This window comes from Colossoma macropomum, unplaced genomic scaffold (genome assembly GCF_904425465.1).
Source record: "Colossoma macropomum unplaced genomic scaffold, Colossoma_macropomum, whole genome shotgun sequence".
Classification (NCBI taxonomy): Eukaryota; Metazoa; Chordata; class Actinopteri; order Characiformes; family Serrasalmidae; genus Colossoma; species Colossoma macropomum.
In genome coordinates, this window is record NW_023494793.1 from 25,679,858 (window position 1) to 25,695,251 (window position 15,394).

A 15,394-nucleotide genomic window follows, 5' to 3' on the forward strand; every position below is an offset into this window, starting at 1 on the left:
TGTTGTGCTGCATTCAAAATGTGGTTTAGGGTGAAACGACCCTCTTAACTTATGTGTGCAAGGGCGAAGCTAAACTGCAATGGGCCGAATAGGCGAATACATTCAAACATGTTGGTTTTTGTGACATCACAAAAACAAAGATGTTGGATGATAACTACATATAATACTGAGCTGCCATGAGGAGAGGTTTGGAATGGATAAGTGAACACACTGAGATACATATAGTCACTATTTATTCTATTAATGTTATTTGTGTTTTTAGTAAGTATTTTTTATTAATTTTGCTCACTAACTATGGGAGGCAAATCCAGCCAAAAAAGAAATTAAAATTAAAACAATAAAATGTAAATGCAAACCTCTTTTTGCCATTTCTTTTTCCAAGCATCTGCGCAAATATGCTGCCAAAATTGAAAATGAAATGCCTACATTTGCGATTTCGTTCTTCACATGAGCGCGAGCCATTTGTAACAAAAACAAAAATAAATTTAAAACAGCTATTTGTCGTTTCATTTTAGTCGTTATTCTGGTATTTCATGGCCAAATCTAAAATGAACAACGCGTGGACGCGCTTTAAGTGTCAGAATGAAAAGGCAAATGCAAACGAACATCAGCGCCATCTGCTGGAGATTAACTGTTCATGTAATTTTCACAGGTGTATAAGACTTTGCATAGCACTGTATGGGGCTTCAACTTTGACTGATAGCATGTGTGCTGGGTTTGGTCTTTAGGTCTTTGGTCTCCAGAGCAGAAATCTGTCTCCAAGCACAAAGTCAGCAGCAAGATCACATGTTGTGGGTAAGTAAACAGGGGCCTTGTTCGCACTAGTCAAAGGTAGGCAACCACCAAACAAATTTAAATATTAGACAAAGATAACACAACCAAAAAATCCTGAAGGAGAATGTCCGGCCATCTGTTCGTGACCTCAAGCTGAAGCGCACTTGGGTTCTGCAGCAGGACAATGATCCAAAACACACCAGCAAGTCCACCTCTGAATGGCTTAAGAAAAACTAAATGAAGACTTTGAAGTGGCCTAGTCAAAGTCCTGACCTGAATCCGATTGAGATGCTGTGGCATGACCTTAAAAGGCGGTTCATGCTTGGAAACCCTCCAATGTGGCTGAATTACAACAATTCTGCAAAGATGAGTGGCCAAAATTCCTCCACAGCACTGTAAAAGACTCATTGCCAGTTATTGCAAACGCTTGATTGCAGTTGTTGCTGCTAAAAGGTGGCCCAACCAGTTATTAGGTTTAGGGGGCAATCACTTTTTCACACAGGGCCCTGTAGGTTTGGATTTCTTTTTCCCTTAATAATAAAGATCTTCATTTATAAACTGCATTTTGTGTTTACTTGTGTTATCTTTGTCTAATATTTAAATTTGTTTGGTGATCTGAAACATTTAAGTGTGACAAACATGCAGAAGAATAAGAAATCAGGAATCAGGAAGCAGCAAACACTTTTTCACACCACTGTATATATATATATTAATATGGGAGAGCTTTTCCCTTTCATTTCTTTAAATGTTGAAGTCTTGTGGATAAACTTGCAGACAACCTTTTACAGAAAGAAGATGACTTCAAACAGTTTAAAACCACTTCCAAGCTAGTTTGTGTTGAATGTGAGACCAAATATTTACTATAGGGTTTATATCTGGACTCTGACCAGGCAAAACCATCAGTACAAACTATTAGTATATAGTACTGTTTTGGGCTTGGTGCATTGTTTTGCACGGTAGTGTACATAAAAAAAAAGCTGTTATTTGCAATTGTAGCACTTCTTTTCAGTCATTTCAGTTCAGCTCCACCCCATAATCATGGTTATAATGGCCTCTTTAAGACAGGTAATTCAGCATTAATCTACACTTTTGGGAGGAGGTTCTTTGATGTGATTTTTTTTGGTTGTTCAGAAGGAGAATCAAAGTTATCCAGGCACAGCAAAAAAGCTAACTTTGTTTTTTCTTCAGAACAGAGTGCTGCACAGGCTCAGCAGACTGTACACGATACTAGCATTAATGTTAATGTAGACAGCTCAAGTGTTGGGGTAATCGTGTAAAAATTAACCCATTCAAAATTACTAATCACTTTTCCCAAAATATAATGTATTCTGTACCCAATTATCTCTTAATGTTGGCAGATAAATTTACTTGTTTTAAGCATTATTTCTTATTTCTGTCAATATAGTGAGATGCATTTCACTTAGTAAAGTGACATAAAGTGAAACAAACTTACTAGGTATTAGGGGTGGGACTCTCTAGGCACCTCACGATTCGTTTCGATTACGACTCAGAGGGCTGCGATGCAATTATAAAACGATTATCAATGCATCTCGATGCATCTTTTTTTTCTATATAGCATTTATATTTTCTCACTGTGTGAGCTCAAGTTTTGAGTTCAAGTTTCAAGTTTATTTGTCACTTGCACAACATGTCAGGACATTTATGCATTGAAATGCTAGTGGTGAGGCTCAGATAATAACTCTACAGAAAGTAAATAAGTAAAAATAAAAATACAAGAAAAACCAACTGAAATATATTAAATATACACAAAATATACACAGAATATAGAGACAGTATACATTTTAAAGTGACTGAGTGACTCGGGGTTATTGTTATTTAAAGTGACTTGGTACTTTTAAAGCAAAGTATTTGTAATGATCCATAATTAATTTACTTCCAATATCTTTTTGAACAAAAGATGGAGAATAGGAAGCGACTTAAGCCTCGTAAAACAGTCGAACGTTGAGAGACATTTAACTGATCTACTTCTGAGGAAAAGTTTTCTGGCGGAGATGGGAGGAAAGCGGCTATAGCTAAAGCTTAAAGCAGAGCGAAGTAAATCTGCGTTTTCGTTTATATTGTTTAGTCTATACTAGGACATTAACACATACTGAGACATACTGGACATCAAATGTTGCGGCTCCCAAGGTGGTTTGACTTTTGTTGGCTCTTCTGAACATTTGAGTTGTGACTCCTGATCTAACCTGGCTTTAATGCAGAGGGAGCCGGACGGATTTCTCGCTCTTCCAGTTGTGTTTTTGTTATGCGCCACAGACTGTCCAGGCGCTGCACTTCTGTACTTCCAAGTTGCGCCTTTTGCGTTCCGTCAACATTACGTTATAAATGAAATATATAGAAAATCCATTTTTGACGTTGTGAATCGATTCAGAATCGTTGACGTCTGCATCGCGATGCATCTAAGAATCGATTTTTTCCCGCACCCCTACTAGGTATGTAACAAAACATGTAGAAATAAGTTAGTGGCTTTTGTAGATTATTTTGCATCTTTTCAATGAAGAAACCAGCAAAAAGCACTGGATGAGTTCTTATGCTTGTTCTTTTATTTTTAATTGTGACTACAGCTGGACAAACGATGGCCAGTACCTGGCTCTGGGCATGATGAGCGGGGTTGTGAGCATCAGGAACAAGAACGGAGAGGAGAAGGTGAAGATTGAGCGGCCGGGGGGCTCCTCCTCTCCCATCTGGTCTATTGCCTGGAACCCGTCCAAGTAAGACTGCAGTTCAGAAAGAAAGAGAAACAAATAGGTCACCCACAAATGTTAATAATGAGTTAAAGCATTATATTTGAGTTTTATGGTAGTGATTCACGAACTTGGTTCACACTAGCACGGGCAGTAGTGATAGTACATTTAAGTGTACACCAGGGGGAGCTGTCTGTCTATAATTCATGACAGCGGGTTAAACGTACAGTGTAGCTGGATATGCCAGCCTGGTCCAAATGTGGTGAGGAAAGCTGGTATATGTTTGCACTAATTACTGTTATTTTTTCCAACCACATTTTTGTTTGAGTAACTTTTTACATTGAATGTTTTGTTTGTACTAGGGCTGTCATGATTAGTCAGTGAATAAATTTAAATTTATCTTCTTTATAAATGGTCAGTCATTCGTTTTCAGTTTGCACTATGATCATGCATATTTAATTCGCTTACTGCTCTCTCTAACAGTGAGAAACAGATCCTGATAGGTACACTCTTTCCAATACATAGTTAACACATCTTCAACAGGGAACACACTTAAATATGGCATTTTTCTGCAAGATTTTCTGATTTCTGATGTAACATTTTCTGATTTCTATGCATTTGCTGAGTTTATCAAGTTGGAAAATAATGAAACGTAAAATTTAAAATGTGCTGTAAGTTTTGCACAGGCCACATTTTATGTTTTATCATTTTCCAATATGTTAAATTCAGTAAATAAACAGTAACTGTGCAGTAAAATGTGCAGTAGTGTGTTCTGTGTTAACCTGTTTTCGCTTAGAAAGCATGTAATTTGACCAGGGGTGCCCAAAACGTTTGCAAACAGCTGTGTTCTTCATAGTGTTTGTCTTTTTTTAACTACTTTTTTTGAAGGCCTCGTAGTTTTTAAGAATTTTTAAACAGTTGTTTTTATTGTTCCATTAAGTCAATTTTTATTTCTTGGCATTTTTTACATAAGCAGTAGTCAAAATAATGAGTAAATTACTTGAGTACAATCAGAATCAGAATCAAGCTTTATTGGCCAGGTATTCTTACACGTACAAGGAATTTGGTTTTGGTTACAGAAGCTCACAGTGCACAGAATCAGACAAACATTTACATGTAGTAAATAAAATAAAATAATATAAGATAAAACATGCCTACCGTCACACACACACACACACACACACACACACATACACACACTCATATATACACACACAGTCAATCAGTAGTGATAGCATTTTTATCTCTAATCACTAGAGTTGTGCATCCTCAACTCAGCTTAGTTTTACTGTTATTCCGCTCATTTAGAAATATGTAATAATAACAAAGCAAAGCAATTATATTACAAATGTTGCACTTATTTCAACATTGGTACAAATGTTCGCTTTTATGCAACAGATAATAAAAGTACAATACAACCAGTGTCATTTACATTTGTGAACTGCAATGAGGTAGTACAGCAAACTGCAGTCCAGTATAACAGAATGCATAGGGTAGTGTGAGTGAATACATAAGCGTCACTGTAGGTAGTGTATTTAATAAGAAAAGGACGTTTAGCTGCACTGAAAATCATAACAAAACTAGTGAATAAACTGTGAAAACTGTCAGTAGCGATCCAGGATTAACAGTTAATGGCACCAGCATATTGTAAGGTGCGGGTGAAATTGGCCTCCCTTCATCAGAATTGGACAAATGCAGCATGGCAGAAGAGGAGGCATTGTGCCTCCTGGGAAATGCAGTCCCCAGGCAGAGCAGCCAGAAGGAGTGTGTGGGGTTGGAGCTAGAGAGACAGGGAGAGTCATGAGAGAGGAAGGGCCAGTGCTATCAGTGCTAGGCCTTCAGTTCAGGCCTTAAACATCAAAACTCAACAAAATAAGGAAAAAACTCACCTCAGCTAGCACTATGGAATTCCAGCAATATGTTGTGGCTAGCAGCAATTAAACATGGAAATTTGAATATTTTAAAAGATAATCCATTTTTTAAAACAAACATGTAACAGACCCATTAGCATATATTTTACATATCTTATGAATGTATGTATGTATGTTTTATAGCGACTCGGTAAAGAACCCTGGCATAGAGCTGCCACTGTGTTTCATTTCTAACAGCTGATTGACCTGAAACACATCGGCGAGGCTACCACTTGTGCTCACATGTATGTAGGTCATCCAGAAGGCCTAGAGTGATGGTTTTTTTTTCCTCACATAATTTTAAATCAAAATGTGATTGGTTCCACTGTCACTTCCTTGTTATGTTGGTAGTAAGGCCTTCAGTCCAGCTCCTGATGTCCTTACCAATGCGACAGTTCACGTGACTGTATCCACATAGTTAACACTGAAAAATCCTGATTGGACAGTTTTCTGTTGAGAGTTTCAAGAAGTTTTTTTTTTTAACCAAAACTTAAATATAAATCATGCATTTTTGTATTTCTTTATTTTACAGACATCGTCATTTATCTGTCTATCTATTGAGGGGTATAAAACTTTATTATCATTATGAGCGTGAAATATGGAAGATTATGTCCAGGGAACAGTGTCACATATGAACACAGATGCATCTTTTCACTCAAGTTGATTTGAAACCAAGCCTTTGAAATCCCCAAAAGGATCTTTGAAAAGCTTTTTGATCACTAGACTGTACCTTTACATAAGACCAGCATCAGCGAGCTAGTTTGAATTGTGTATATGTACCTTGTAGGGATGAACACCATGATATCTTGGCGGTGGCTGACTGGGGACAAAGGCTGTCCTTCTACCAGCTCAGTGGGAAACAGGTAAAGCCTTTTCTGATACCTCTGATCTCAGTGTTCAATTGAAATTTGTCTTTAGTTCGGTTCATTTTGGCAGGTGTGAACAGGCCACATGTTCTGCAATCAGCTGAACTCTGATTCAGTTTGCTGCTGGTGGGAACATATTTTTAAGATAGTCCACATCAAAACAAGAGAACACAGCATCAGAGCATTCCTTCTTGTTCCACATCAGCACTGTACGGTCCACGTGATCTGCCTGCTTTAATATTTCACTCTTCATAGACGCTCATTTCATTATTGCGGTGTGAGTTGTGGCTAATGATAGCAGACAAGTAATTTGCAATGCACTTGATTTTGTCACACTGAGTGCTGAACACATTTTGGATAGTTGGGGCCAGACATCAGTGACTGGATTTCCTTTGTAAGGATACTGCACAGACATCAGTGACTGGATTTCCTTTGTAAGGATACTGCACAGGTTCTCTATAGGGTTGAGGTCAGGGCTTGATGGTGGCCACATTATGATTTTTCTCATAATGAATAAAACCGTTTGAAAATTAGTCTTCATGTATTTCTGAGCCCACGCCAAATGTTTCTCTTTGTGAGCTTTGGTTAGGGGTGGCCAAAGTACAGCTTTATGCATAACTGCCAGCCAGTAGAGGATCCTGCATCAAGAGGCTCTTGAGACACTAGCAGCTTCAAATACCTGTTTTCTACTCAGCAGTGGCTTTTTTTATAGCTGCTCTTTTAATAAGATTAATTTGTCTGACAGAAACCTTCCTTAAGCCCATATCCCACATTTTTTCTCTCCATATTGCATACGAGCTGTGACTTGCTTTATAATGTGGAGCAATCTCTTTAAGTAGGTTTCCCTTTAATCAAGATCACCTGGCAAGCTAATGAACACACCTGTCTGATACTGATATGATAAAACCTACATGGATATTTTCCTGAAATCCTAGTGATGTCACTTGCATAATAATTTGGAACATATTGTACAATGATAGCCTAATGGATAAGATAACAGAGGCAAAAGTAAGGGTACCTGAGTTTTTGTATCCCCTCCAAATTCCTATCGAAGAACACCCACACTTATAATTCATTGCAGTTTAATAACTGCAGTGTGAAACCAGTGGATCCAAATTAGAAAGATACAGTGTCACGAAAGCTCTAAAAAGACTTCAGCGAACAAACTCGGTGTGAAAACAGCCTTACCACACGTTCACAATAGGAGGTGACAAGTCGCCTGAAGCTTGTCTCTTGGGGGTGAGTTTGAGGCTACTCTTGCTGTGTGTAGGCATGTACACTGTTGAGATTCTGACAAGAAAATTAAAAAAATATGCACTATATGTATTGCCACTTTGTTTAAAATATGAACCGCTTTTAAGTTTACAAGTGTACATGTTTCTCCTCCATTGGTTAAATTAACGATTCAGTGAAACACTGCTTTTATGTTTTAACAGGACAGTAAAATGATACACTTTTGCTCTTATTTGTTAGTAAGTGTGTAGTGTTACACTACATGCATGCATTGCCAAGGACATGTTGTTAAGGATGTGGTTGAGAATGTAGATTGCTAATTAGGGTAGCTACCCTAGCTGATATTAGCTAAGTCCAGAAACAGTGGAAATAGAGAAAAGGCCTCGTGAAACACGATGAGTCCTGATCAGAGTTCACGGTTGCACCACTTACGTGTCCCCTTAAGACTTCGCCTCGCCGCGTCCTGTTAATTTCAATGGAGAGCTCTGCCACATTACGTAATGCATGATGATTTGCGGTGCGCCGTTAGCTAATCGGTCAAGAGTAGACTGGTCTTCGTCACAAACGGCAAATGTACATTTCTCCGAAAGTAGAGAGGATCAACACCAACTCTTTTTCTCTTCTTTGAATCCATGATAATTGGCATAATAACACAAAAATCTGGCTTTCTACAGAGCTGTTGATTTACGTGATTTGTGAGTCGAATTATGATGTTATCTCTTAATAAAGAGTCAATATCTTGTAATTATGACTTATTTTATAATAATGAGATAATAGGTCATGATTATGGCTCATAATTTCTTAATAATGACTTCATATCTTATAATTATGATTTATAATCTAATATTTCTGACTTACTATCTCATAAAACCTCAGCTAACGTTACTGTTGTAGCCTTTTTTTTTAGCTCATATCTTTCAGCTCGAAAACAGCCAGTTTGTGAAGAGGAAGTAAACTGGTGTCAAGGGTGATGAGTGGTGTTGAAAGATTTATTGTGTTCAGTTTAAATGAGTAGAGTGTAAAAATGAACTTGAACCTGACATTTATAGGCTCTCATAATCACAATTTACTGTCTTATAATAATGACTTAGTATCTCATACTAATGACTTACTGCTTCATAATTACAACTCACTCTCTCATAAGTATGACTTAGTATCTCATACTGCTGACTTATTGTCATAATCACAATTTAGTGTCTTATAATAATGACTTAGTGTCTCATTCTAATGACTTACTGCATCATAATTACAACTTACTGTCTTGTAATTATGAATTAGTACCTCATACTAATGATTTACTATCATAATTACAACTCACTGTCTCATAATAATGACTTAGTGTCTCATACTAATCACTTACTGTCATAATTACAACTTACTATCTCATAATTATGACTTATCTCATAATAATGACATTCTCATAATTATGACTTAGTGTCTGATAATGATGATTAACTTTATCATAATTATGGCTTAGTATCCCAAAGTAACGACTTGGGGTCTCTGATTTTCAGGCATTATTATGAGGCAGTAATTCATTATTATGAGATACTAAATCATAATTATGACAAGCTTTCTCATTATTACAAGACACTAAGTCATTGATATGGCATACTGTATCACTTTTTACCCCCCAGTGGCATAAACAGGCTTTCATAGGATTCCTCTGCTTGCTGCTAAAATTTAGTTCTACTGTTTTTTTTAGCCTCTTAACACCATTACTCTCACCTAAAAGAAATGTTCGTTTCAGCCAAAGTTTCTGTTAAACACGACAAAACTACACCTCTCTTGAAGGGAATTTCTTGCCAGAGCTGTTTTCATGAGGTTTTATCCAACTGTGGCAGAAATGGAGTTGCACAGTACGTAACATGAGTGCTGTCTTATCTGTGGATTGCAGAATGATCTACAGCACTGACTCTTTCCAGTACAGTAACTCAGTACAGTTGCTGTACTTAGGAAGTGAGCGAGAGAAAAGCAAACAAAAAGCAAAAGAAACAAGATGCTCAAGACTGATTAGAGTCTTGACTTATGACCAGCAGATACTCATTCGAATCCCCAGGCTAGCACAGAACAACTGCTGTTCTGTTGGATCTGCGGACCATCAGTTTCTTCCTGCTTTTATAGCAGCGGAAAAAAACAGAATACAAGCTATTTAGAGCAGGAGAGATTTGAAATGCTATTTGTAATGACGACCCAGTACTATATCTCCAACTCCCTGTGGTGCTTGCCCCATGTGGAACGATAGAAACCACACGTCTCTCCTCCACCACTCCTGTAGAGCTTTCTAATTACAACCTGTAAGCCACCCTTCCCCCTCAGGTACTCATGGGAAGTGTAGTAATTAAGGGCAGATACGTGCTGGCCGCTTGTTACAGTGCTATAAAACATAAGCCTCCAGAGGAAGTCTCCAAACTCCATTTGCGCTCTCTCTGAACACATGCTGTTTGCGTTACACTGCTATTAATAGTGGCAAATAAAAAGTGCTGTTGTCCGAGGGGGTATTTCAGGGGAAAGGAATGGAGGCCGGCCTCTATGGCGGCCCCAGTGTTCACTGTGAAGGGAAACAGATGCTGTGTGTGAGCGTGTATATCTATATATGCATTACAGGCCAAAGGTATGGAAGCAAGCAGTGTTTTTTTTACAAAATATTTCTCAATAAAGTGAGCACCGACTTCGTAAAAATAAACATGAGATGTATTTTCACTTCATTACTCACTAGCACTTCCTACATTGACCACAGACCTATGATCTATGTCCAGAGCTCAAAAGTGTTAAAGGGGCCCTATTATGCTTTTCTTTTTTTTTCTCTCTTTCCTTTACTGTGTTATATAGCTTTCTGTACGTGTAAATGGTCTGCAGAGTTGCAAAGCTCAAAGCACACACCAGAGGGAGAAACTCTCTCCCACAGAAACCACTTTTCTCAGCTGTCTAAAACGCCTTGCTGGAATTCCAGCCCTTTTCCTTTGTTTCAAGATGACACAATAAGTAACACAATCCTTGGCACACCTTCACACAATGTACAGCAACTACTAGAGGCCGAGAAGAGTTTTAGTTTTGTAGCCATGTCGAGAAGACACTAACCTGACTTTCAGGAGGATCGACTCTGGCTCAAACTGATATGGCAGAACCAACATCATTGGAAAAATAGTCACACTGATGCTTACAGCTGCTCAGGGGAGAACTTAATAAAATGAATATTTAAAAGTTTATCTTGCTTTATAAAGTGCTATACATGTCATTATAACTATTTAAGAGCAATGAGTCATTAGCAACAGTATTATGAGGTGTTATGCATGCAGTGTAACACCTTATGTAAATGCCTCTGTAATGCATTATTAATACATGATTGAGGAGGTGCTGCGATGGACTGGTGGCCTGTCCAGAGTGTTTGCTGCCTTCCGCCCAATGACCGCTGGGATAGTCTCCAGCTCCCCCGCGACCCAGAAGGATAATTGTGTGTGTGTGTGTGTGTGTGTGTGTGTGTGTGTGATTGAGGAAGTGTTATCGAGATATCCATTGGTAGCCAAATGTCTGTAAGAAAATTTGCAGATACATAAAAAATTTCAAATTCCAAAGTTTGTGGAAAGAGACACTAATATTTGAGTACTTTTACATCATATACTTACATTTTTTAGTTAATTATCAGGATCGTTTTGAATTTTAGTTAGTGAATCTGGTCATTCTTGTTGATTGTTATAACTTCCCTCATGCATATGAATGATAAAATCATAACTTTAGTTTGGAAAATAATAAAAAAGTTTTACTGCTTTTGGTGCCAAAATTTATATCTTTTTGTTTTGTATGTGAAAATAAGTTAACACATCCTCTGCAGAGAACACATTTCTGTGCATTTTAATGCATTTTAATTCTGAATTTAACATACTGGAAAAAATAAAATGTAATATACGGCCTATACAAAAGTTATGGCATGTTTGATGCTCCAGTATGTTAATTTCAGCAAATGACTAGGAATTGTGCACTAAATTTGCAGAAGATGCCATAATTAAGTTTCCTGTAGAGGAGGTGTTAATTTGTTTTCACTTAGAAAATCAACATGTAATTTTATCAGGGGTGTTTTTGCATACAACTGTAAATTGTATTCAGAGAGTGTCACAAGACTACTTTTGATCCCCATATGTGGGACAACTGTTATTGTCCTCTTATTTTCTTAGTGGTTAACTTTTTATATATGAGTATAACTTATGTAATTTTATGTTTTTTGTCTTAGTGATTAACGATGGCCTTAAAATTTCCCAGCAGAGATAATTTAATTGAATTGAAATTTGTTCCCAAATGTTCTGTATTATATGGAAAACGCATTCATGGTCTTGTGGATAACACTGAGCAGTTTTAATGACTTGCTCACTCCTAATTTGGTTCAGTTCACCAAGCCTTCAGGAAAATCTGAATTGAGAATGAAGTGAAACTAAATGGAGACAGAAAAATCAATAGGAGCTAAACTAATAAAGAATTGTTCTTAATATCTTAATCTTAATGAACATATTAGAGTTCGTTGAGAAAATGATACACTTTTGAAAAAAATATTTCAGAAAAGCAGTTCATGCAAAGATAGGGTTGCCACCAAACCTTGGCCCGCAGTGTATATCTTATGGAGGGTTCATAGTTCTGACGTGACTTTGCACTAACGGTAACCTCTAATGTCAACACAATAGGGTCCATTTAGAAAAATGACAGAGGCCAGTGGTGGTGTCTTGGTCGGCTGCTGTCGAGACAGCTAAATGGGCTGCTTGTGGCTTTGATGTTAAAAGGCCAAGTGGGGAGACAGGACCCAGACACCATATCATACTGAATTATGAAACAGGAGCGCTCTCTCAGTTATATGCCCCACGTTTTTATCACTAAATCAGTTTCACGGCAGATTCTAGTCACTTTTTTCCCAGACCCCCCCCCCAAACAGTTCCTCAACATTTTGTTTAATTAATTCTCTCTTAATTAATTCCTTACCGAAGGCTACATGCCTTAACCTGAATTTGCACCAGACATGACACACCAGCGTCGCGTAAGCGTAGCCTAAGTGACCATGCGTCCAGTCCACACAGCCTCCGACTCTGCACCTTCACAGTACTGCTTTTTGTGGGAATATCAGCTCTTTTTTTCTCCCTCTCTTTTCTACTATACCGTTTTAAAGGTTTAAATTTTGACTTCATTAACACCAGACGTGTTTATTTTGTCAAAAGCACGCAGGCTTCCGTGCAATGAGCCTCATTCACCAATATCTTCCTAATAAATGAGTTCTTGAGAAAGTCCTTAGAAAAAGTCTACGTCAGATTCATGATGTGTTCTTAAACCACAGAATTGTTCGCACCTTTTTGCCCTTGAGTGTGTGTAGATTCTGTTTTTACCTAAGAACAAATCCCAAATAAGAAAACACTGGTCAGAATCTTCATGAAAACTGTGGGTTCTTCTTAAGGATGCTTGGTGAAAGAGGCTCATTGTTAGTACAGCACAGGAGCTGCTCTGATTAGCATCGTCACATTTTGGTAAACTGTAATTTTAAAAACAGCTTTTTGCTACAGAATTTGAGAGTATGCGACTGGATATCTATGGAGATTATATTGAAGCCCACTTCTGGCAGACAAAATTAAAATCACCATGTTTTTTTCTTTCTTTTTCTGAATTTTGACTTAGTATCATAAATTAATGATGTATTTTCTCAAAATAATGATTTATTTTTACAGAATTTTGGCTCAGTATTTCAAAACAAAGACTTGCTATCTCAAACTAAGGACTTCAGTTTAAGAAAATAAGTGATTATCTTGGGATAATAAGTCAAAACCTCAAGAAAATAAGTTATTGTTTTGACATAGTAAGTCATTATTTGGAAATACTTCGTCATCATTTTGACAGTGCTGCCAAGAAAGTGGTTTATTTTTTTTTCTCCGCTAATTGGTGAAAAGGGTTTTCCAGAAATGGTTTTCCAAAATGCCAACAAGTATTCAAAGCACTGTTTGGGCCAGACCTCCAGAACATAAATGTTGATAAATGAATTAATTACATTAATAATGTAATTAGCAGTTATATTAAACTAATTATTTATTGAGTTACTAAATGTATATTTATTTAAAAAGTGACATTTACTTATTCTTGTGTAATCTAAATCTAATATAGAGTAAAGCAACAAAAATGACTCCAGACATCTAAGGGTTAAAAGCGTGACGCACACCTGCAGTTAGTAAGAGCGCATTGAGCTGTCTGGCTGAAGAATGTGTGTGTGAAAGCGCTCGGGGAGCTGAGTGTGCAGTTTGCAGTCGCTCCGCTGTGTTTTTTCACGTTGTCACAACACGCTGTGCCACAGAATTTCTGTGATTTATGATATTCTCTGAGCTCTCAAGTGGTAACTTTGTCCTCTTTTTGTCTGTATTACGTGTGAAACATGGCCCGGTCCTCTAAGCTGGAAAAGGAGGTGATGGGATGGGATTGGCTGGATCTGTTCCAAATGGCTTTGTCCTTCCTGTCAGGGCAACACATCATATTTAGTCACTGACAGACTGTTATAGGGTTGTGAAATTTGTAAGTGCTCCTAAATCACTGTGAATAAACCATCTAAATCAATAACATTCCTCTCAATGAGCAGTTGTAGAAGTAGTGTGTTTACAGTACTTTTACTGCCATTCATTCCTTAATATAAATGTCTACCAATCATATCTGTGATTAAATGAGAGTAAGAAAATCATTTGCTGTCTGTGTGGTTGGACGATCTTCATTTTTCAAATTCACCATAAGAATACAATATCATACAGTTTTATTGCTTATATCAAGTGTTTGAAGTAACATAGTGCAAGTACTGTAATGTATTCTTAGTACTGCATGTGATTCTTAGAATCTCATTACATTTACTGGCTTTCTACTGATGCGTGATGCTATTGGAATCATATCAGTATTGGCAGATATTTCCTTAAATAAAAAATAGCGCTGGACAGATGTTTAGATTTGACCGTTATTTGATGATGTAGCTATTATACTCCGAAAGAGCATAATGTTTGAAATGCCTGGGGAAGTGCGGTAAATGTCTACATTTTGTTAATATTACTGAATTTGTAACCCTACAGAAATAAATAATAGATTTCTCTGTAACGCAAACTTTGCAGCGGTGTGTAATCCTTCGGCTTGAGAAGCCGACAATGAGCTAACGTCCATAGTGACGAGTGAAAAAACTCCTAGATGTTCAACATGAATATTTTTAGCACAGCTGTCTGCACTGCCCCCTTTTAACAACAAACAGAATCCTAATCAATACTTGTTTTATGCTGTGTACGCTCCCCAGCCACCTTATTAGAAACGCCAGCCTTCTTTTCTTGTACTTGAGGTCTGTCTACCATGGAGTCCATTAGATAATCCAATTACAATTATAATAATACTGCATATGTATACTGTAGCCCATCTGTTGTCTAAAGGTTGTAATCGCAAAGAAACTTGTGATACAATACTATCACTTGTATACAATCAGCTCCGTTCTTTGCAATTTCATATAAATGTGTGTATGTGTGTGTGTGTGTATATGTATATGTGTATATATATATATATATATATATATATATATATATATATATATATACATACATACATACATACGTACATACATACATACAGGGTGATTCAAAAACATTTATCCGATTTTAAAACGATTTACTACACTTGTAAATCATTACAGAACAATGCAGTCAATTGTAAATGGTTTAAATGAGCTTTCTGCCCAGGGGTTGCCGTCTTCTCGCAGACATCAATTTCAGAATGAACATATATTAAAAAAACAGTTAACAAAATAAACAAGGTAAAACATTACATATATTGTCTACAAATGCACTATTTTTTTCAAAAATAGGTCATAGTACATTTATAAAAGACATAAAAAAACATATGGTGCTTTGTTTTAGTCTACAGTAAGTAA

The 15,394-nt window shown here is 37.1% G+C and overlaps 1 protein-coding gene across 1 annotated transcript in view; it reads left to right on the plus strand.

Annotated features, from left to right (window-relative positions):
- Nucleotides 1-15,394, plus strand: part of ift122 (intraflagellar transport 122 homolog (Chlamydomonas)) — a 68,995-nt gene that overhangs the window by 4,377 nt on the left and 49,224 nt on the right. The window contains exons 6-8 of the mRNA XM_036578944.1: nucleotides 729-795; nucleotides 3,357-3,503; nucleotides 6,174-6,249. Coding sequence (XP_036434837.1) covers nucleotides 729-795; nucleotides 3,357-3,503; nucleotides 6,174-6,249 — 290 coding nt within the window. The remainder of the gene's footprint in view (nucleotides 1-728; nucleotides 796-3,356; nucleotides 3,504-6,173; nucleotides 6,250-15,394) is intronic.